Genomic DNA, 23231 nt, shown 5'->3' on the forward strand with positions numbered 1-23231 from the left:
ACACATACAAAATTCCTATCACACTATCTATTTTAAAGATTTATTGGTTTACAAAAGTATGTGCAACATCTCTTTTTTTCAAGTTACATTTTCTACAGGTCAGTTTCATTTGTTGAGACTCTTCTGAGCCCTCCCCTGGCCTTTCCCTATCTCTTCTCTCACTTTGCTTTCATGAGCTTCACTTATCCACCTTGACTGTCGTCTACTGCCTCATGGGTGCCTGCTCTCTGATTCTGCCTTACTGATTTCTTCTTATTTCCTATTACCCTGTATGTTTAAAACCAGTCTCCAAAATAATTGCCTTCCAAAATATATTCAGGATACCACTTCTTCCTTCAAAGCCAATCTGTTTCATGAAATCTTAGACACAATCCTATTTCCATACAAAAAACTTCTGACTGAAATAAGCATTCTTCCTGTTTATTCCCATTACTGCTTCCCTCAAAGTGCCACATTTTAGACTGCAAATTCCTCAATGCAGAGAGCTATCCTTTTGTACAGTTGTTCAGCTATTAGAACACGAGAGTCTAATTTCAGGATGGTGGGTTTGAGCTCCATGTTGGGCAAAAAAGATTCCTGTATTGCAGTGGTCTCTTCCAATTCTACGATTCTGTGAAACACCAAGCATACTGATGGCACTGCGTAAATAATAACTCTCAGTTCAAATGGAACCTATCAGTAATTGTGTTTTGCATATTAGCTTTATTATGACAGCTTTCATGGGTTAGAGTCCACTCCACATTAGCAGCTAAAGCATTATTCTCACTCAGCAGATATTATATGCAAGTACAGAGACCAAAGGCCATAACACCCTGTTGGTATTTGTGCCCTTTGTATAGTTACGGTATATGTATACAATATAAGGTGTCGTATCAATAACTGCGAAGCCCAGCTAATGTGTAGGTTTAAAGATTGGTGAACATGCAAATATACCCTTAAGTCAACTGAAACTATTGGATTGTGAAATTTGACATTTTAGCTAAACTTTAAGGGTGGGATTCAGCTAAGATTTACTCAAAACAAACCCACTGAAATTAAAGGATCTAACATTTATCCTCATTATTTCACTTGGTCTTCTGTGAATAAAAGGTAGCTGAATACCACCCCTAGAGCAGGAGTGGCAAATCCACAGTCATTTGAAGTCTGCCATTCCCCAGCAAAATCCTTAACTTCTTCTACTTCTTGCCCCTCCTTCTACTTCTCACATCCTCCCATTGCTACCAGGTCAAAGCACACTTTCCTGTTTTCTTACTACCTGAAACCTTGCATCACCATAATGCAAGATGTCTGCAAAAAGCATCTTCCTCTGCCTCACAGCACAATGCGGAGGAAAATACTTTATATCTGCTAATCAGATGCTTAAAGGTCCTGCATCTCTTAAAACTGCAGTTCTCAGATCTGAAAGTGAACTATAATAATTAATAATAATTATTTATACCCCGCCCATCTGGTTGAATTTCCCCAGCCACTCTGGGCGGCTCCCTATCAAGTGTTTAAAACAATACAGCATTAAATATTAAAAACTTCCCTAAACAGGGCTGCCTTCAGATGTCTTTTAAAGATCAGATAGCTGCTTATTTCCTTGACAGCTGATGGGAGGGCGTTCCACAGGGTGGGCGCCACTACCGTGAAGGCCCTCTGCCTGGTTCCCTGTAGCCTCACTGCTTGCAACGAGGGAACCACCAGAAGGCCCTCGGCGCTGGATCTCAGTGTCTGGGTTGAACGATGGGGGTGGAGACACTCCTTCAGGTATACAGGACTGAGGCCGTTGGGGGGTTTAAAGGTCAGCACCAACACTTTTAATTGTCCTTGGAAACATACTAGGAGACAATGCAGATCTCTCAGGACCGGTGTTATGTGGTCCCGGTGGCCACACCCAGTCACCAGTCTAGCTGCCGCATTCTGGATTAATTGCAGTTTCCAGGTAACCTTCAAAGGTAGCCGCGCATGGAGCGCATTGCAGTAGTCCAAGCGGGACTACTACTACATATGTGTTATTTTTATTCACCAAGAAGAAACTTTCCAGTAAACTTTTGAAGTTTCTGGTAAAGCTATTCAAATATTAACTGTCTTGGTCTGGGAATTATTGGCTATCAGGTGAAACCTCCTTTAAAAATAATCCAGCTCTTTGATTTAGCTAGCAGATTTTTCATGTGACTATTTCTAAATGTGGCATATGGCTTATTATAGCATGATTCAAAATAATTCAAATAGAGCAGGGTTACAGAAGAAGCAGGTCGCCAACCCTGTTAACCAACATCTTTTCTTCTGGAAAAGGAAAAGCCATTCCCTTGTGTTGACTATATAACACCAGAGTGGCTAACCCACAGCTTGTGTCCTCAAGAAATCCCAAGTGATTTCTCGTGACTCCATAATTTGTCAGCAGCAGCAACAAATAATTTTCTTTCTTTTTCTTTTCCTGAACTCATTTCTTTGTGTGAGATGGTGCTGTCGGTCTCCCTTGTGCTGGTTTGGGCAAAGGGTTTCAGTCTCTGCCCACCCAAGGGCAGCAATGAGGGCGCAGACCTCTTCCTCACCCTGCTCATCAGATTAATCCAGTTGAGTCTCAAACTTTTTTCTCTGGGTCAATACATCTCATTCTATTCCCACTATACCTTCCCTCCATACATGTTAAGCACTGTCTCATACTGTGTTAAAGCATAAGAACTAGAACACTGACATGAGTCGCAGTATGTGAATAAGCAAAGTATATCCTGAAAGTGCAGGGAGGGAATACACAATGAAAGAATTTGAATATAATTTGTTTCAGTGGCATTTACATTATATCCCTGATGTTATCACTACTGCCATTACCGACATACACTATTGCCTCTGGACCACACTCTGGCTCTGTCAGAATAAAAATGCACAATATAGAAAACTCAGGAAGTTATTTTATTACAAATTATACTTTTTGGTGTTCCCAGTTTAAATAGCTGGAGTTTCAGATTCACCCTTCTCGAACACTCAGAAAGAGAGGCCAAGTGATATCAACTCAAGGTAATGAATTGCATCAAAATACAAACAGGTTTTTTAAAAAGGTAATACAGTCATTTCAACACTCATATGGCACAGAACTTTAGGGAGTGCAGAAAGAAGTAAACCACACCATTTAACACAAACCCCAGGATTACTACTTACTCAACACTGCAATGCTTGATTGGTAGCTAAGCTCCCAAGAAATACTAGTTTTCTCAATTCCCTTAGAGTCATTCAAGTTTTAGGTTATTTTAGTAAACAAAACAGCATGCTAGGTTTTTAGAGACCTGTACTCAAACCAAAACGCATGCAATATATACAGATTTACACACAAAGCTGCCACAAACATTGAGCATGGCAAGATCTGTCAGAAGAAGAGGCAAAGCATCTGATCACATCTGATCATCTTCAGAAGGTGATCCGTCTTCAGCAGGATGAGGAGACAAAGGGCGAGCTCTGTGGAAAGGAGAGATTTTTATCATCAAAAAATCAACCGTACCATGGTTTATTTATATATTAAATAAGTATATATGGAATTGTTAACTCCTATGGTGATATATTTTTTTCTTTTTATTAAAAACAAGCAATTTAAAGAGTTTTTAAAAACTTATTTTCAAAGTTTCTCATTTCGTATAACATAGAAATATATATATTAACATGATAAGTCTAGGCATGAATAAACAATCAAGATTACCAAGGAGTCACAACCTCAAATTATTTAAGAGATTGTAACATTGATGACAACACTGCAAATGTTTCCTATCAGAACTATTAAAACTCAACACAATAATGTTTTATCTGTTGTCAATGTACCACTACATATTGGAGAAAACAAACGTTGTGGAGACAAATATTTCTGTGCTTTAGATGAGATAGGTAATTCTGCCCAACTGCCAGCCAGAACATTTTGCCTGATGCAGTATGTCTGCTGAGATAATAATAATAATAATAATAATAATAATAATAATAATAATAATTTGTACCCGTCCATCTGACTTGCAGCACATATAAAAACATAGTAAAATGTTATAGGGAATCCACAAGCTCTGGCACTTTTGCAAACATTTAAGTTTATACCCCAGGTTATTTTTGAAATAGGCTAGACAGAACAATTCATGGCCTGCATTCCCAGCATCCCAGTACCAAAACATTGTGAATGCAAATAGATGGGGCCATGCAAAGCATTGGAGATTTTATGAACAGTTTCCTGTATCAGTTGCTACATTCTACATCTCCAGCTACCAATACCAATTTCCCCCATCTATTTAGAACAAGTTATTCATGTTTCATGTTTCTCATTTATTAAAATACCATACATCCAAGTCAGCTATATTTAGGAAGCTAGTGCCCTTTAGCAGGGATTAAAGTATCCTAATGCAGGATGCTCAACCCCTGGAATCTAGATTATAACTGAAGATAACAAATTAGTTTAACAAGATTATTCAACAGCCCTCCTTTTGTAATGGAATGGATACTGAGGATCGTGATCATCATGACAATGGACTCAGAAAGTGACTGCCAAAAGCTTCTTCCCTAGTATGGAATCATTTAAATCAAACCCAGCCCACTTCTGTATAAAAGGCTGCCTTTCTTAAATTCTGCTGGGAAACTATGAATGTGTTTTTAAGAGCAATACATAAAAAGCAACAAAGCAAAATTTATGTGTATTTTATATGTTGAAGTAACTTAAAAACCTAAAATTTTGCTCCTGTTCTCCATGATTCCCAACAGCTTTTACCAAATGGTCATGCTGAGGAAGGGAGTTTAATTAGGACAAAGATCTAGTTTAACTGATGGTCCTTCTTGCTATGGATAATAGGGAACCTAAAGCTAAACCTCTTATCTGTGGGTGGAAGCAGAAGTCTCTGCAAGTGAGCAACTTGGGAATGCTTGTTTAAGAAACGAGCAAATTCAGATGAAAATTGCAAACTTTTTATCAGCTCAGGGCCAGCCTGTCCAGGAGGCAGGCTGAGGCAGCCGCCTCAGGCAGCAGAATCCAAGGGGCACCGCCATGAGTAGACTCCCCTAGCACCACCAGAGAAGTGGCTGCAGCAGCTTCCCGCGAGATCATAGGAGAGCGGCACAAAATTGAGCAGAGGCCTTGTATGATCTCACCGGAAGCCACAACCACACAACCTTAATAAGCGAGACTTCAGCAGGGACAAGGGGAGGCGGGTGCTGTGAAAGGCAGCCCCTTTGGGTTTCACCCCAGGCAGCCCGTTTCAGCTTGTTCAACAGGTAAATTTGAAATGGGTTCTGCAAACCCCACAGGAATGTTTCACAGCTCAATAGAATACATGGCTTATCACATTGCACTTTCCAGTTGCAGTATTGTTTTATTTTTTGCAGATCTCCTTTCTTACTTTCTTCTGTGCTTTCCTATTCCACTGCATCCCGGCTCTTCAGGGACCTGGTTCTCCTTCTCCAAATGCTTTGGGGACTGTGTGAAGAACTCCCCGATTCCTTTTTGCCATGGCGGTGTTGGCCTCACACACACTGGGTTGCCACCAGCATATTTACTTTCAGCTGCAAAATGTGGTTAAAAATACTTCAGCGCTGATCAATCATAAAGAACTCAACACACCCAAGATCATTAACTGCAAAAGCTTCAATCCAAAAATGAAATCTGCATAAAAGACAGGAAACCTAGGGCATGAGGAATAAGCAGTCAGGTGGTTTTACCCATCTTCAGGGAAGTCTTAACGAAAGAGCACTGATTAATGTGACTATTTGCCAGATTCTAACATGTTTGTCAGAAGCAAAACTCAAATGATTTAAACTGCATAATCCCATAAAAGGTTAGTCACTAAATGCCACAGTTTACAGTACTGCAGTCTGTCTTTTACTCAAGTGCCTTAAGACTGCAGCCTAGATCTCAAATCACAATGGATTCCTTAGGTTCAGTGCATACTTGGGTGGATGGTACACATCAGATACAAACTATTCAAGGAGTAACAGTCAAAGGGGAAGAAATGAAACTCATCAACTGAACGTTGTATACAGAGCACCAAGGTTTCTCAAGCTGCTATGCTTTTGAAGCTGCCTAGCTTGTACTATTCTGTATTTGCAGTTGGCATCAATTCATTGTTGCTAATGAACTTACAAAAGGGAACTTTTTGTATGGAAAAATGCAACACTGGAAAATCAGTTATGGAAAGTAGTGCATGAAAATGTTCCCCCTCACTTCACTAATTAAAATTATGCAAGGCCAGAGCAGGAAAAACACAAAAGCAGCTTCTTCTGTAGTTGGAGAATTCAAGCACACTGGGCCTTTAACTTATTACAGCACTCTTGCATCATGACAACTGGTTCCGGAATTAACTGCCCTGTTTGGTAAACACCAAGTCCTTGTGCAGCAGAGCACTATCCAATCAGAAGTTAACCAAAATTAGGATATCAGCAGCATTACATATTTACCAAAGTGCTGTCTTCCAGACGTGACGAAGGAAGTCGCTGAGCAGAGATCAGAGAATCCCTGTTTTTGTTTTTAAAGCAGGTAATCCACAACACATGCCCCAAGCCACATAAAAGGCAGCCAAGACTCAAACCCTGCTGCCCTCACCGCTTTGCTCACCTTTCCGTGAAGTAGGAGAGGAGCCCACATCAACGTTTCCGGAGCCCAGCACTTTCCGTGGAGCCCTGGCAGCCACCACTAGGGTTGTAGGAGAAGAAAAGGGTTAGATATTTTCAGGAACTTCACCCACAAAGAAAGAAGAGCTCTTGATTCTACTTGATACCAGCACAACAAGCCTTTACCCTAGGGGTCTGGCTGTAGTTAATTCAATGGTTAGAAGGCACATAGCACATGCATGGAGATGTGGACCCCCAACCAACTTTCACAGGAAGGCAAGGTTGAATTGCAGTGCCAACCATACATGCAACTCTATTTTATACATGCATACTAACAAGTTCCCCTGAGTTCAACAGGGCCTAATCCCAGAAAAGGGCATGCGGAATCACAGCCCAGCTACAGGGCTTTTTACTTCTCAAGTAAAACTGCTTACACATTTAAACCACAGCACAGCTATAGGTGAACAATAAACCCCATTACCAAGCATTACTCTATCACAAATGGAAGCCCTACCACAGTCACCATCCCTAAATTTAGATATCCACCATAAGAACCAACCTAGGGGAGAGGATAAGAAGCTAAACATGTCCAGAAGTCTCCAGTTCAGGGCTCGCCTCTGTTACTGGCCACATTCACACCATACTGTTATGCGTTGGGGGGGGGGGAGGCTAAATGCCTGGGCCCTCTTTTAATTTCTGGATCCAGCAGATATTCAATAGTTGGAATAGCAACGCCAGCCAGGTAATGGCCCCCTAAGCACTTAGCTACATTGGCAAAGAAAAAAAACACTTTACGTATACAGTATGTGTTCTTTATGCATTCTAACACTGACACCAGATGGCGCTGTGGGGTTCCGTTTTTGCTAACCCGATTTCTAATACAAAATTTGCAAACTGAAATGTATCTTTGATGTGTCTAGATCCAGCCTAAGTATGAGAACAAGAGGAGTGGCTCTGTGCCAGAAGGCAAATGGGTGGGGCCCCCTCCCTCAACTATCTGTTAGTTAGAAAGTCAAAAGGCCCCCTGATTAGGCGTTTTAGCTGTGGGATGCTGAATGTTGTCTGTTTTAAACTGTTTCCTTTTTGTTATAATTTTTATTTAAACTATGAACCAAGTACTTGTACATTAACCAATAATAATGTTGTAGAGATTCCTGCAAATTTATTGTGCCATTTCTGTGGTTTTTAACTTACATGAGACTTACTCTATTTATCTGCATCATTTATAATTCCTGTTTATAAAACCCAATAAAAAGTTACTTTAAAAAGAGAGTCCTGTTTTGATCCAAGACTGTGGCTATGGGAGAAAGAAGACCCCTTCAGATTGCTGATGCTGTGTACCTGGTAAGCTCAGGCTGTATAGAGATCTAAATAAACCATTTATTCTAAAGACACCACAGTGTCTGCTGTGCCTCATTCCAAAAGCAAACACAAACCCTGGAACTCCTGGAATCTCAAACTGCTCAAAGATTGGGTTGGTGTGCAACAATACATTTAAAGTACTGTAATACCACTGTTAAACAGTCATGGTTTCCCCCAAATAATTCTGGGAGCTGTAGTTTGTCAAGGATGCTGAGAGTTATAGCTTTCAGAGGGGAATAAAGGGATACTAACAATTCCCAGCCTTCAATGTAAAGAGGGATTGGTTAAGCCACATTGAGAATTGTACTTCTGTGAGTGGAATACAGGTCTTCTAACAATTCTCAGCACCCTTGAACTACAGCTCCCAGAATTCTTTGAGGTGCACCATGACTGCTTAAAGTGGTATCCTGGTGCTTTCAATGTTTGATGTGAATGTGGCCGTTATTTCACTAGCTGACCTTAGGATAGGTTGCTGCAGAGGTCCCAATAAGACATTTATAGTGCAGATATTTGCCCTAAGCCTCCAACACCAACTGATTAAAAAAAAACAGTTTAATGGATCTCACAATGCTCCAGATTGTATCTAAATAAGGTGTCCAGAGCACTACAGGAAATTAAAAGCGGAAGCTCATAGCACACCTGCAATGCAATAAGATCATGTCCGCTAACTAGGAAGGAACATGCAGAAGACACTTGGCCAAAGGCAACGGCCCTTTCGAATCCTATATCCCGCCCTATGGTAGTCCATCTCAGCATCAACCTTTCCAAGGCCAAGTAGGGGAAAAAAAGAATGCCAACTAATCTTGCGGTAAGGATTGCAACACAGCTAATGCACAGGAAACACTTGGAACCATAAAACGCTGAAGATTATTCATTTCCTACCATCCCACAACTTGCCATACTCAAATCTCCCCAGGGCTTCAAGGTTAATGCAGGAGTAATGCAAGTCTCGGCTCCACCACCTGGCTCCAGAACTGGAGCTTAGTTCTAGAAAGCTGCAAAGGCACCCGCAGTTTTATCTAACGATGCTTTCGAATATTTTCTTGCCACGGCCAGCGCCCCCCACGAATGCAGGAGGCAGTGGGCCGGTCCGAATATCCGAGCAGGTTTAAGACAAACTACTCCAAATATATTCCCAACAACCTTCTACCCCCCCTCCCCAAATCCCGGTCCAGTAACAAGACTCACTCTCCCCGTCTACTTAAAAAAAACTAAACAAAAAAAACTCTTTAGAAACTTGGCTAAAGTTTAATGCCCTCCTTCCTCTAAAGATGCTCAGGGCGACACATGGTTCTGCTCTTCCCTCCATTGCATTCTCACAACAACCCTGTAAAGTAGGCTAGCCTGAATGACAGCGTGCAAAAACCACCCAGGCGCAATTGCACGGCTGAGAAAAAGTTGGACGCCGGGTTTCCCTACGATGAGCACAGTAGTTTGCAACCCAAGTACACTAAAACCTATGCCCTACCTTTCCGGTAGGCTCCGCCGGTCCCGCCGCAGTCCGCCTTGGTCCGCACCATCCTGCAACGGCCGCTCGCAAAAGCAGAATCAGACTGCAAGATGCAGCAGCAGCAGCAGCAGCAGCAACGCCCGCTATAAAAGACCCGCGCAGTCTTCTAGCTTCCGAGACTTTCAAGCTGCCAAGTTTTGTCCTTCCCGCGCGCGCGCCCCGCTCCCATTGGCTCTGGCGGGAAACCCGTTTGGCCAATCGCAAGCAAACCCGCGGCTGGCGTTCTGATCAGAGAACGCCGTCGCTTTTAGAACTTTGGTACATGTAACTCCTTTCTCCGAATCGCGGCCTGACCAATCAGAATTGCTGCTCCGCTGCGCGTGGGCGTGGCGGAGGGGGGAAACGCGGCGGGGGATGAATGGGTCTCGCTCGCCTTTCATTCTTCAGAAAAGGCGTTCCAAAAGCCTTTGACTCAGAACTTGCCCTGCAAGTTCGATATCTGACCGTTTGGGCATGGATCGGGACGGCGGGTGCCTTGTCACACTGGTGGTGTGAAGTGGCTCAGCAGCGGGTGAATTGTTGTGGTCTCACCCACGACTGCTGCTGAAAGCGGGCAGGCACTGAGGTTATTCTGTATACGTTTAAGAACTGTATTCTCCCAGTGCCAGATTTACCTATAAGCTAAAAAAGCTGTAGCTTAGGGCTCCACTCTCTTGGGGACCCAAAAAAAAAAAACTAAAGGAAAAAAAGTGTACATTTCCAAAATATAAAAAAACAAAATAAAACCTACATACAGCAACAGTGGTTTTAATATACCTTTTTTTAATTGCGTTTCAGTTCAACAATTACTTTGATAAAATACATATTTTGTTACATGCAAATGGCTTTAGATACCTATTAGGTCCATAAATTATCATATAGCATATATTCAACACACACAAAAAAAATTGTTGACAGACGTCAGCTGAACATTTAAAGGGCCCCATTGCCTTCAGTAGCTTAGGGCCTCATCAGACCTAAATTCGGCCCTGATTCTTACAGTTTATCTTTTGTTTCATTTCATTGGAATTTGACCCCGTGTGTATAGAACTTAGAACAACACTTTGTGTATCTACTGAAATGGTCACTAGTCAATGAGAGCTTATGCCATAATTAATTGGGAGGGGGCATTATTGGGTTGCTTTTTATTTTGACTGGTTTTATATTCTGATTTTGTTCTGTGAACCGTCCTAAGACCTTCAGGTATAGGGCGGTATATAAATTCAATTAAAAAAAATAGATTTGTCAGTCTTTTAAGGTATCACAAGACTTGTGCTTTCGTTGCAAGAGACGTAAAGCTCTCCCATGCTTGGGAGCAAGTCACGCTAAACTCAGTGAGACTTCTACAACTAGACGCATAAACCCTATGCCAAAGGATAAATGGACATAAATCTGATATCAGGAATCACAAGACAGAGAAACCAGTAGGAGGACACTTCAATCTCCTAGGACATTCTATACAAGATCTCAAAGTAGCTGTCTTATTACAAAAGAATTTCAGAAATAGACTGGAAAGAAGTTGCTGAATTGCAACTTATTACCAAACGTAAAACCATGGAGAGACCTGGTCTGAATAGAGACATTGGATTCTTATCTCATTATACAGGATAAAGCTATTTTTAGCCATCTCACCCCTTGCTTTTTCCTGTAAGACCAATTGCAGTGCTTAACAGTCGTCAACAGGTTTACCACACCTATCAGCCAATCACCCATTCCCACCGCCCTTCTGAGTAATACCCCTCCCCGCCCTCTCACTATATATAAGGGTCTGGTGACTTCTGTTTCAGTATATCTGAAGAAGTTTGCATGCACACGAAAGCTCATACTGTACCAATAACAAACTTAGTTGGTCTCTAAGGTGCTACTGTAAGGAATTTTTTGTTTGCTTGTTTCAACTATGGCAGACCAACATGGCTACCTACCTGTAACTAGAACTATAAATGAAAGTTAAACATGAATTAAAGCTGGTATAAGCACCTTCCTGATTTCAGCTGTGTGCATCCCTGCTTGTTACCGAATACAAACCTTACAGGTGCTAAATACTTACCATTATCTATCTTGAATGGTTCCATTCAAAACCAAATACAGCTGAGCTAATTAGGTATAAAGCCAATTTAAGCTCACTTTGGCATTCCCATTATTTTGTTAAACTGACTTAATTGGTTTTAGAGCACTTTAGTGTCGTGTCGTTTACCAAAGAGTAATTGTAGTAATCTGCAGCAACAAGATTACAAGAATAACAATTGTATTTAACTTGCTTGTTGTGGAATGAGCTGCCCTTAAGCAACACATTCCATCAGAACCACAAAAGTGACTGAAAGAGGAAAAGATAAGCAATCTATAACACAGAGAGAGAGAACACATTGGAGATAGAAAGCAAAACAAACTGATTGTCGGAACACTACAATGTACAGTCAAATATGACAATTTATTTCTGTCCTTCTAATACAAGACCTGAGAAATAGGGTGCTTTTTATTAATGGCTAACAGTTTTAGTTCAGGGCAGATAAAACAGTTTTTCTTACAACACATTCATTAACATTTTGGATTTCCTAGCTCTTAATGTAGATGCTCATTTAGATGTTCATTTTGAAATATCCTTCCAGTTTAAAGTGTAATATGACCTAATGGTTTGAAAGCATTATATTATTATTTTTCTATTTTGTTGTGACTTTTTACAGTAGCTTAAGCCCTCACAAAGCGACATATAAAGCATGAGACACAAGGTACAAGAGAAAAACAGTCACTGCAGAATGCATGTACAGATTAGAGGTACAAATAAGGTATTATAATTATTATTAATAATAATACCTGTATAAGAAGGTCTCTGGGGGCACAAACTATTGTGGTATAAATCAATGTTACCCATTAATAGGCCTACCCAAATGCCAGAGCTGGAAGCAGCTCCTGAGAAGAGCCTTGCTGGACCAAACCAAAGACCTACCCACTAGTTTAACATCTGCAAAGTCCTCAATCACGACATGAGCACAGTAGCCCTCCCCCTCTCATGTTTCCTAGCAATTGGTATTCAGGGGTAATACACTAGTTTTGGGGCCACCATTATGAAAGCCCCATCTCCTGCACATGGCAATCAATCAGAACTTAACAGCATGCACTCAAAAAAGGACCTTTGAGATACATCTTCCTGTGCTGTCAGGATGATACAGATTAATATGTTGGTTCCTGCATGGACAAAGGGATTCCCTTCTTAGACCATAACGGATCTACAGTACTTCATCACTATGTAACACTGCCCAATTTTTATTTGGTTGACCTGGTGCACCACCTAAAGTTACTCTCCAGCTTTAATTGGACTGTAGTTGAGAAATCAGCGTGAGCTGCAACGTTCATTCAATCTCTCTTCCATGTTCTGTCCTGTGTGTGCATATTAAATGCACACCTGGCACAAGGTGTGCTAGAGAGGGATGTTAGTACTGTTTGTGTGTGTATGGAATCTAGGATGAACTTCCGCAAAGCTCACTTCATAGCCTTGGACAAGTTGCTAACTCTCACATTATTATTTTCAGGATAAGGAAGATAAGAAGAGCCCTACTAGATTAGACCAAATGCTGTCTGTACCAGCATGTTGTTTCCTACAGTGACCACTTCAGGCTTTGGACCTACCCTTCCCTAGACAATAATCAAACCATTTTGGAAAGAAGCACTGTGCTGCTACAGTTCAAAGTTGGTAGGCAGTATAGTTGAGTGGGTTGACGACTGCACTGGTTAAACATTTGGCATGTGGAATATATTGCCAGGGTGGCTATCTATCCACATTGCCTACCTTACCAGGTTGCTATGAGTTAAATACAGGAAGAGAATCACCACTATCCTCCTAGTGCAGAGCTTTCAAAACATTTAATGTGTTGGCTGCAGTTGACAGGTGTGTCATATGAACACTCCCCGCACTCTTCCCAGGGCTGGAAAGAGGTTAATTTAACCTCTGGCGGTTTGCTAGTAAAACTGAATTATTGTGTTGCAAAATGATGCATGTCTAAAAAGTGTGTCACCACCATGAAAAGTTTGGAAAGCTCTATCCTAGTGAAATTCCTAAGGAGTTTTCAGAGCAGGGTGGTTTTCAGACTGTAGTGATATGCTTGTAGGGGGTAGAACCAGGGGTGGAGGAAGGGGGTGGATGTCTCCACTGAGGGGGGTGACAAAATCTCGGGCAGCACTCACCACGGGCCCTGCAGTGCGCTCTAGCCACGTGTCCCTCCTGGGAGAGACACAGTGGCTTGGGCCCACACAGGTTCCAGGCTGCCCAAACGGTCTGCCTGCTGCCTCCCCCCCAGCTGTAGGGTGCCTGAGTGGGAGGAGGCAGGCAGACTCCGGAGGCCCTGCAGTGTGTCCCGCCCCTATGGGCGGCTTGCCCTGCCCCTGGGCGCACCACCCCAGGCGCCCAAGCGCCTTCCTTCGCCGCTGGCTAGAACTAAGACGTACAGTGGTACCTCTGGATGCGTACAGGATCCATTCCAGAGCCGCGTTCACATCCTGAAGCGAACATAACATGCGACTGCAAGACTGCGGGTCACGTTTCGCCGCTTCCATGCATGCGCGTGACGTCATTTTGAGTGTCTGTGCATGTGCGAGCGGCGAAACCTGAAAGTAACGTGCTCCGTTACTTCCGGGTCGCTACGGAGCGCAACCCGTATATATTCATCCCGAAGCTACTTCAACCCGAGGTATGACTGTACTGAAAATGTGGTAATGGTAAACGTGCTTCCCATTCATCTAAAATGACTTTGGAATCGAAATTTGCTTGCTACATTTAGCATATGAATACAGTAGTAACATTAAATGTTGCTTACTTAAGATGTATACATTTGTTCCAAATTTATTTCAGCTCCTGTTTCAATAGCCCATTTTATACAGGAAACTTACTGTCATATCTCAATGTGTGACATGCACAAAAGAAAATTGATATGAATTGACAAAAAAAAAAGAGGATAAAATAATGCTTTTGTCTTTTTGAACTTTACACTCTAGCACGTAACAATAATATTGCTTTATAGACTGGGCTGATTAGAACCAGGCCAGAGAGCACTTCAGAGCAGTGAATCACGAATCAAGCAGTTACTCTTTGTATATGTAACAGAGGAGGTATACAGCCATTTTAACCAAGTGGCACAGGCAATGCTTTGAAATATATGAAGGGAAGGAAACCACAGGAGGCCTCCTTTTTCCCCTGCTAGTGTTGCTGCTGGTTTCAAGGCCAGCTCAGCCCACAGATCACTGTCTCCTTTGTGTATGTGAAAAAAAAGAAAGGCAGTTGGAACATCACACAACACAGTGCACCATTTCCCCCCCTCCTTGCAGAATATGGAAACTACTTGAGCAGAACTCTGAGCCTTTGGAACTGCACCAGGGTAAGAACTTGTGGGAATGGCATCTCCTTCTGTGGGATTTTTATCCCAATTTTCTGCTTCAATTTCTTCATTACCTATACATACGATTGCCTGTTCTTTTCACTATGTATTTATCTTATTCTCCCCCCTGCCACATTTATTTGTCTCTCATTTTCTTTCCTGCACCCACTTGCTATGTTTGAACTTTCTTCTAACTCTGGGCTTGTCCAGAAGACAAATTTACACATTCCAACTTTTACATATCTACCCCTTCCCAGGAGCATTGTGGCCCTGAGTCTTTTGCACTGGGCTCCAGATCACCTCCCACTACACTTCCTTTTAAAACTTTTAAAAACAATGTTTTCACATTGCTGACAAGGCTGATAGACATGCTGCAAAGCACAGTGCCGATGAGACCCCAGCCAGCCACCATCTTAATCTACTCAGAGACCTACATTTGTGTCTATACTGTATATACAGATAAGCAGGTGCACATTTTATGCAGAATTTATGTCATGGCCTTAGATCTTTTAAGTAGCTAGGCAACAACTCTGTCTGCTAGCAGGAAGGACCATAGCTCAGTGGTAGAGTATCTGAGGTCCTAGGTTTAATCCTTAGCACCTCCAAGTAGGGTTGGGAATGTCCCCTGCTGCCCATCAGTGTAGACAGTGGTGAACTAAATGGTCTGACTTAGTATAGGGAAGCTCGTTATATCCCCCTCCCTCACTTGTCCTTGTTTTCAACCTTCCCTCCTGGATCCCAGTTATGAGAGAGCATAAACAAGATCATGATGGGCGTCTTCACATGAACCTGTTTTGAATAACTATAAAGCCTGGGTTTTGGACTCACAATTCCTAAAAAAATATGAATTCTACTCACACAACACATTGGCAGGAAGCAAGAAAATGATCTAAACGTTATAAATGACTAACATAAAATATATTATAACGTTACATGTATGTTGATAAGAGTCTGAATTGGCAATGACTAAGCACTGCAAAGAGATTTTAGGATCAATGACATTCTCAGTTGGGGGGGGGCAATGAAAATGTAAAATGTCATGCTATTATTAGAAATGGGACTGACAATAAAAATGTCATCTGCAATCCTGGCTTAACAATGAGGATTTTAAATAAATTTGGAAAACTGGGTAAAATTTTAGACACTCCACCTCAGAAGGGATACTGTAAGCCTGGAAAAAGACTTCCCAAATGACAAATGGTTCACAACATATTCTCTTAAAGGAAAGGCTAAACTGGGGCTTTTTAGGCACACACTCTTTAAAAAAAAAAAATATTCACTACAACCCTGTGAGGTAGGTTTAGGATGAGATGGGATTACTGGCTCAAGATCACCCACCCAGTTTGCTTCCTGGTTTAGAGACAATGAAAATCCAAGTCTCTTTCACCCTTATCTATCACTCTGTCTCCTAGATAAACCATACTTTGCCCAGCTGTACCTCTGATCCCAACATAAGCAATTTTAAACTCTAAGTAATGGTCTTCTAGTGCCCGCCGTCTTTAGGATCTTTTTCCTAAGACGGTCCTGGGACCTGACGGCCACTGACGACTGCTAAGCGGACCCAAAGATCTCTTCTTCCGGATTAAATCAGAACCGGAACTATCGATGCACAGCCCTAGTTGCGGAGCCGAGATTGTTCGGCGTTGCACCAAGGTGCCGCCGGCTTACGGAGAAGGTGCACCCCCTCTTTCCTTCCCCCAGCACCGAGAGGAACTCGGGCAGAAGCCGGGATGGAGGCCGCGGCTGGGGCGCTCGTGTCGTGGTGTGTGGGGCAGCTGCGTGGCGGCTTCGGGCTGGATGTCGGCGAGGAGCTTGTCCAGTGAGCTGAGGGGAGAGGAGGGGAGGGGAGGGGGAAAGGGTCGATTCGCCGAGCCGGTTACCCCGCACGGTGGTTGTGGAGAGAAAGTGCTGCCGGCGTTGTGACAGGGAGAGGCGAGTCGCCCCCTTTTCGCTTGGCAGGCGGCCGACGCTAGGCCCGGTGGGGCTCCTGTGCCTTTAGCACAGGCATAGGCAAACTCCGACCCTCCAGACTACAATCCCCATCATCCCTTGCTAACAGAACCAGGGGTCAGGGATGATGGGAATTGTAGTCCTAAACATCTGGAGGGTTGGAGTTTGCCTATGCCTGTTTTAGCAGCTGTAGGAGAGGCAGAAATGCCAATACAGTCATACCTTGGGTTACAGACGCTTCAAGGTGCACATTTTCGGGTTACGGACGTGCCGAAACCCAGAAGTACCGGAACGGGTTACTTCCGGGTTTCAGCGCATGCGCAGAAGCACTAAATTGCGCTTTGCACATGTGCAGAAGCACCAAATCGCAACCCGTGTGTGCGTATACGCGGCACTGCAGGTTGTGAACGTGCCTCTCACACGGATCACGTTCGCAACCCGAGCGTCCACTGTACAGCCACCGGAGTTGACATGTCTGTTACTATTATTATTACAGTGATACCTTGGTTCTCAAACATAATCCGTTCTGGAAGTCCGTTCCAAAACCAAAGCGTTCCAAAATCAAGGCGTGCTTTCCCATAGAAAGTAATGCAAGACGGATTAATCTGTTCCAGACTTTTAAAAACAACTCCTAAAACAGCAACTTAACATGAATTTTACTATCTAATGAGACCACTGAGCCATAAAATGAAAGCAATAATAAATGTACTATACTATAAAACAAATAAGACAGCGTTGCAGATGATAAAAATTAAAATTAAATTTTTTTCTTACTGCACTGATGATAGGCATTGCTTGGATGTGGGGGATTTTATCCATTTCCGCAGTCACACAATCAATCAATCAATCAGTAGCTGAACTGGGTTCCACATGGTCACAAAAACAAATTATCCGAAAAAGCCTCAAAAACAGAAACGCAGAATAAATAGCAAAAACAATTCCTAGCAAATCTGAATTCTACCCACACAATGCATTGGCAGGAAGCAAGGAGAATGGCAATAAATTGATGTAATCGTCATTAATCACTATTTTTAAATTTTCATCAAGCAAACAAATAAAACAATTTCCATAAGTTCCCTTGTGCTAACCCCCTCCACTTTTGTGGGTCTTTATGTTAACTTTTTCTCCTGCACCTTCTCTGTTAATCTAATTCTATTTAATTTCCAATAAAACCATAGTCCAACTTTTAACTACGAGCATCATTCCAATCCTACTAATAATTTTAATTGTTTACAAATTTTTTTTAAAAGATAAATTGTATATTTTCCCCATTATTATTAAAATTTTTGGATTCCTGATTCTTCTGGTCAGCTTTGCTGTTTCTGGATAGTCCATCGGTTTAATCTGCCATTCTTCTCTGGAAGAAACTGCCTGCTTTCCATCTCTGGGTTAATAGGGTCGAGGCAGCAGTAGTTGCATACATAAAAAGTCTCTTCTGGTCACTTGGAATTTTGGCACTTACAATTCCTAAAAGAAAATCTTCTGGTTTTTTAGAAAATATTATTCTAAAGCCGGTTGAATGTCTGCTTGTCCTGTTCAGTTAAATCTATTTACTTACAATAATAAAATCCTGGCAACTTTTGCTCCCAGCCTGTAAAAAGTACTGTTAAAGTACAAACAAGAATGGCCATCTGTCATGGATCCTTCAGCTAAGATTCCTGCATTGCAGAGGGTTTGACTAGATGACCCTTGGGGTCCCTTCCAACTCTACAATTCTATGATTCTAAGAATAAAGTTACAATTAGTTCAACAACAACAACCTAGTTAGGAGATTACTGTAGATTGCATGCATGTGTCTTCAATTTTATATGCTACTTGTTCAAGTAAGGAGGTCCTATAAAGGTAAAGGTAAAGATACCCCTGCCCATACGGGCCAGTCTTGACAGACTCTGGGGTTGTGCGCCCATCTCACTTAAGAGGCCAGGGGCCAGCGCTGTCCGGAGACACTTCCGGGTCACGTGGCCAGCGTGACAAAGCTGCATCTGGCGAGCCAGCGCAGCACACGGAAACGCCGTTTACCTTCCCGCTGGTAAGCGGTCCCTATTTATCTACTTGCACCCGGAGGTGCTTTCGAACTGCTAGGTTGGCAGGTGCTGGGACTGAGCAGCGGGAGCGCACCCCGCCGCAGGGATTCGAACCGCCGACCTTTCGATCGGCATGTCCTAGGCGCTGAGGCTTTAACCCACAGCGCCACCTGCGTCCCCCAAGGAGGTCCTATAGATGACCATTTATCACAGACAGGAGAAACCAAATGTATTTCTATTTGTCTGTGAGCAGTTAAAGGCATAGGAACCCAGCAGGGTGGGAGAGCATAAGCATGTGTCAGCCCTAATTGAGTGATACTGATATTTTGAGTTGACAATGACAGCTGTTGCCAGTCAGTTAGTATAAAGAATATAGACAATATATCTTAAGTTAATTGTTACAGCAAATGCAGTAATCGAGGAAACGAAGGACCCACGCTGAAAGAGACAGAAGTCTCAAAGGATGAAAGAACTTTATTTTATGTATATGCAACATTTTTTTTAGTAACATTTTACTTTCTATACAACATATTTTTGTTAATATGGGTGGTGTATTTTCTTTTTACCACCACCGATGGGTGGTGTATTTTCTTTTTAATTTTGTGATGTAATATTCAAATTTCATATATATTGTTGCAGCTGCTGCATATATCTGTCCTGTAAAGTGCTCTACCTGCTGATTTCTGCTAATCAAAACCTTGTTAAAAATACAGGCAGAAGCTAGAATGCCTCCCTTCTCCCTCCCCTATCTAACTGACAGCCCTGTTGGCACCTCAGTTCCTAGGGCACCACTGCTTTTGACTGTCTCTTTTTAACTAGGAGAAAAAAAAATCTTAATAATAAATCATGTTTCAAATAATAGGATAAAAAATAATAAGATAATAATATTGCTTTTAACTGTTTTATCAAGAATGTTTGTAAACTGCTTAGAGGTTTTCTTGCAATCAAGTGGTAGATAAATTTTGTTAAATCAATAAGAAGGGGGTGCACAGATCTTTCTGAGTGTGGAGTTTGTATATTGTTTCCCTGTGCATTCAGCCATAACTCTAATTTGCTACTATGTTGTCTCATTTAGTTCTTTATTTTGCCCCAGTGCCCTTGGAAGTCTCATTATACAAATAGCATGCTGAGAAATTAAGTAGCAAAAGCGTTTAGCCTTCATCTTGTCTTTTGAACAAGGCACTCCTACAAGCTTCTGCACTTTCTGTTCCTTTATAGATATATCTTGTCTATTGAGGATGAGGAGGAGATTCGAGATTATGTCACTGACCTAATCCAGGGGGCAGATGGCAAGAAGAAGCACTTTGTGGATGAGCTGGTAGCCAGATGGCAAAAGTCCTGTCAGCCAACTTCTGACCCTTTGCCAATATATCGGAAAAAAGATGGTAAGTGGGAGTATAATGAGGCAGTAAGTAGAAGAAATAACTGTTTGATTGCTAGATTGCAACATTTTTAGGTTACCACTGAATCCAGTTTCATTATTGATAAATATGAGATCTTAATCTGAATTGTTCTTGGTGCTCCTCGAGAAAGGTGCTGATGGTAAATTGTTGCACATTGACTTGTGCTGATGGCAAGTGATGTGGCGCAGAGAGCAAGTGAATGTTACAAGGGGAAGGGGAGAGGAGTGGCAGGAGCTATTGAATTTTTCTTTACTGTACATTCTCTTTTAGATAGCTCAGAGGTTCTTCGGCCAGGAGACCAAGTCAAGAGGGGAAGACGCAAAGGAAGAAACAAACAGGAAGCACCTGTTCATGTTGAAGCTGAACAGCCTGTAGAGGAAGTAAAAACACCACTAGATTTAGCCAAGGTAGGTGCATTTGTTGTCCACCATGGGGTCAGATTGACTTTGTGGGTGCTTTATCCAAAGACAGAAGCCTAATCTTCAAAACAAAAACGCATTGGTTGTAAGTTTTTACTTGAAGAGCATAAAGGAGCCATTGTATTTCAGTTGTAGGGACTGATAAGGAGCCTGCTATTCGGAGAGTCAAATGTTTCATCTTTTATCATGGAATGCACGAATAAATCTGTCATCAGTGACCAGAATCTTTCCACATGCTTTTTAAGGACCTAAGGAAAAGTTAAAAAGGGAAATCACCTGAAGCCCAAATTAGAGTTCAAGGAGTTCTGACTATTGATTTATTGCATACTTTTCTTGTTGAGAATTTAAACAAATATGCAAAGTCAGTGTGTGCTGTTCCTTTTTCTTCTGTGGCTAAAAATACAAAGGATTAATGGCATACTTTCTCATTTAGACTGCTTTGTTTGTCTCAAAGTCTTCCAGAGTATGCAGTCCATGCTATTTTCTCTCAAAAATATTTTCCACTCACCAGGTTTTCCAAGTTTTGCTGACTTGCAATAACATTAAAAGTGGTGAGAGGGTACAATTTAGCTGGATCAAACTCTGAGGTGGTCTTCATCTGCTTCCATTTCTCTCCTGGAATCCTTCTAACAGGGCGGGTGGTAATAGATAGCCCAGCTAGAGCAGGCCCTAATGTATTCGCTGCCTGCCTCTCCTGGAAAGTTTTCCATAGGGTCCTTTGTGATAGATGGTACTGTAATCTCAGCAGATCTCTTGGCAGCTGAATAAGTGTTGCCTAATCTTTTACCATAAAAATCACAGTCAATAAAGCCATTGAAATGGATGAAGTGACTACTGTTTCCATGGGGCTATCTGTTTAGCCCATTTTAGTGTTGGCTAAGCTCTAAAATCTTCCTGGATGTTTAATTGTGTATTGACAAATGTACTTTTTTCTGACTGACGGTCGAATAAAAGGTTGATGATGATGATGACTACTGTTTCCAGATAGCTGAGGCATTGGTTTTTGTGTTCAGATTTTTATTCACAACCAGAAATATATGTATATGTATATTTTTAAAAAGAGTATGCCACTGTTTCTTTTATTGAATACAGTGGGAACACTTGTGACCAACAGCTTTAACACACAATTAGGCTTTGCAAATTTCCCACCATTTTGATTCTGCACATTCACGCTAACCTTTTTTTTTACACAATTTATTAAATAATTTACACCCTGTTTTCCAGTTTGTTCAAAGCAATTTCCTGTGTATATTTAAGTACAATTTAAAAAATCATATCGGCACATTTTATGAAAGCCTAGCAGACCCATTTGATAAAATGTAATCCAGATCCCAATTAGGTGCTCCTTTACTTCATCCTCTCCAATGGCCACCTCTAAACTTTCATTAAGAAATCCTTTCCTGTCTCATAGGAGGTTCCCCACTTAACTAAACTCACCCCACACTCATACAATGGACACCCCACCCCATATTCAACCTTTTGGTTTCCTTGCTCTCTCACAACTGGCTACCAGCTTTCTGACAGATGCACATGGAGTGGGTGTTGCTCGCCCTCCCCTCTTCTGCCAGCCAGCATATGGACTCATGGGTCTTTTCAAGGCAATGGGAATACAAAGTTCTGCCCCTCACAAATGAAGTAAGAACAAAAGAAGAGCCTGCTGATCAGGCCAGTGGCCAGTCTAGTCCAGCCTTCTGTCCTCACAGTGACCAACCAGATGCTTCTGGGAAGCCCATCACCAGAACCCGAGTGCAACAACACTCTTCCCACTTCTGATTTCTAGCAACTGGTATTCAGGGGTGTATGGACTGACAGTGGAGGTTTGTTTGGCATCGTGAGGGCCATGGCAGCTTTCTCTTCTTTCTCCCAAGTAGGGTGCCTTAAAGATCTGTTCATATCTCATGAAGGCATAGGACAAATCCTTGCAATCAAATCTCAGAAAGTTGTTTGTATGGTTCTGTGCTTGGCAGAAATAGTTCTGCTGCCACGATTCCCTATTCTCATAATGATAATTCGATGATACAGATTACATGGCTTCTTCTCGTCCTGCATGATAATGTAAGTTGATAAAGTTAAGCTGGAGATAACTGGAAGACCTCCCTGGTAGGTGGGGCATAAAAAACTTGAGTACCAAACAAACTCTGCAAGAGGGGACAATGATTAGGTTGTTTTGTCCCGAGGGAACCTTCCGCAATCTTTACGTTGGTGAAAAAGAAGTGGAAAAATAGATAAGGCATTCCAGTTCTGAAGATTCTCATGCCATTTGTTCTCTGAAATGTGTTTTCTTCTCCCTTCCTGCAACACCTCCGCATAACTTAGGCCCAGGAGATAAACAGTGGCAGCTCCTCCTGCAAGAAGAAGGCAAAATACGTCAATTTGTACACGAAGGAGGGTCAGGACAAACTGACAGTCATGCTCCCGGGGCGCCACCCTTGCGAGTGCCTGGCTCAGAAGCACAAACTCATCAACAACTGTCTGACATGTGGGCGCATCGTCTGTGAGCAAGAAGGCTCTGGGCCTTGCTTATTCTGTGGGACACTGGTATGTTAACAACCTCCTGTATCTATTTGTCTGCCCCTCATTTTCTACCTTGCTTAATTATATCACTTTAGCACTATATTGTTCAGTATCCTGTATAGTGCACTAAGCTATCTCTGTTATACTTCTCAGGG

The 23231-nt window shown here is 42.1% G+C and overlaps 2 protein-coding genes and 1 long non-coding RNA gene across 3 annotated transcripts in view; 2 read left to right on the forward strand and 1 right to left on the reverse strand.

Moving 5' to 3' along the window:
* The window catches only part of LOC310831800, a 389087-nt gene that overhangs the window by 59218 nt on the left and 306638 nt on the right, over window positions 1-23231 (forward strand). The window lies entirely within an intron of this gene.
* On the reverse strand, window positions 2888-9561 carry PCLAF (PCNA clamp associated factor). Its single transcript, XM_083712972.1, has 4 exons — window positions 9380-9561; window positions 6554-6631; window positions 5343-5505; window positions 2888-3435 (listed from the first exon to the last, which is right to left on the reverse strand). The coding sequence occupies exons 1-4, from the start codon at window positions 9429-9431 to the stop codon at window positions 3372-3374; spliced, it is 357 nt and encodes a 118-aa protein (XP_083569098.1). The 5' UTR covers window positions 9432-9561; the 3' UTR covers window positions 2888-3371.
* Window positions 16422-23231, forward strand: part of TRIP4 (thyroid hormone receptor interactor 4) — a 43297-nt gene continuing 36487 nt past the window's right edge. Inside the window, exons 1-4 of the mRNA XM_083712680.1 lie at window positions 16422-16585; window positions 19959-20125; window positions 20414-20550; window positions 22879-23100. Coding sequence (XP_083568806.1) covers window positions 16497-16585; window positions 19959-20125; window positions 20414-20550; window positions 22879-23100 — 615 coding nt within the window. The 5' untranslated portion in view covers window positions 16422-16496. The remainder of the gene's footprint in view (window positions 16586-19958; window positions 20126-20413; window positions 20551-22878; window positions 23101-23231) is intronic.

The sequence above is a fragment of the Podarcis gaigeae genome (assembly GCF_964106915.1).
Source record: "Podarcis gaigeae genome assembly, chromosome: 14".
NCBI lineage: Eukaryota > Metazoa > Chordata > Lepidosauria > Squamata > Lacertidae > Podarcis > Podarcis gaigeae.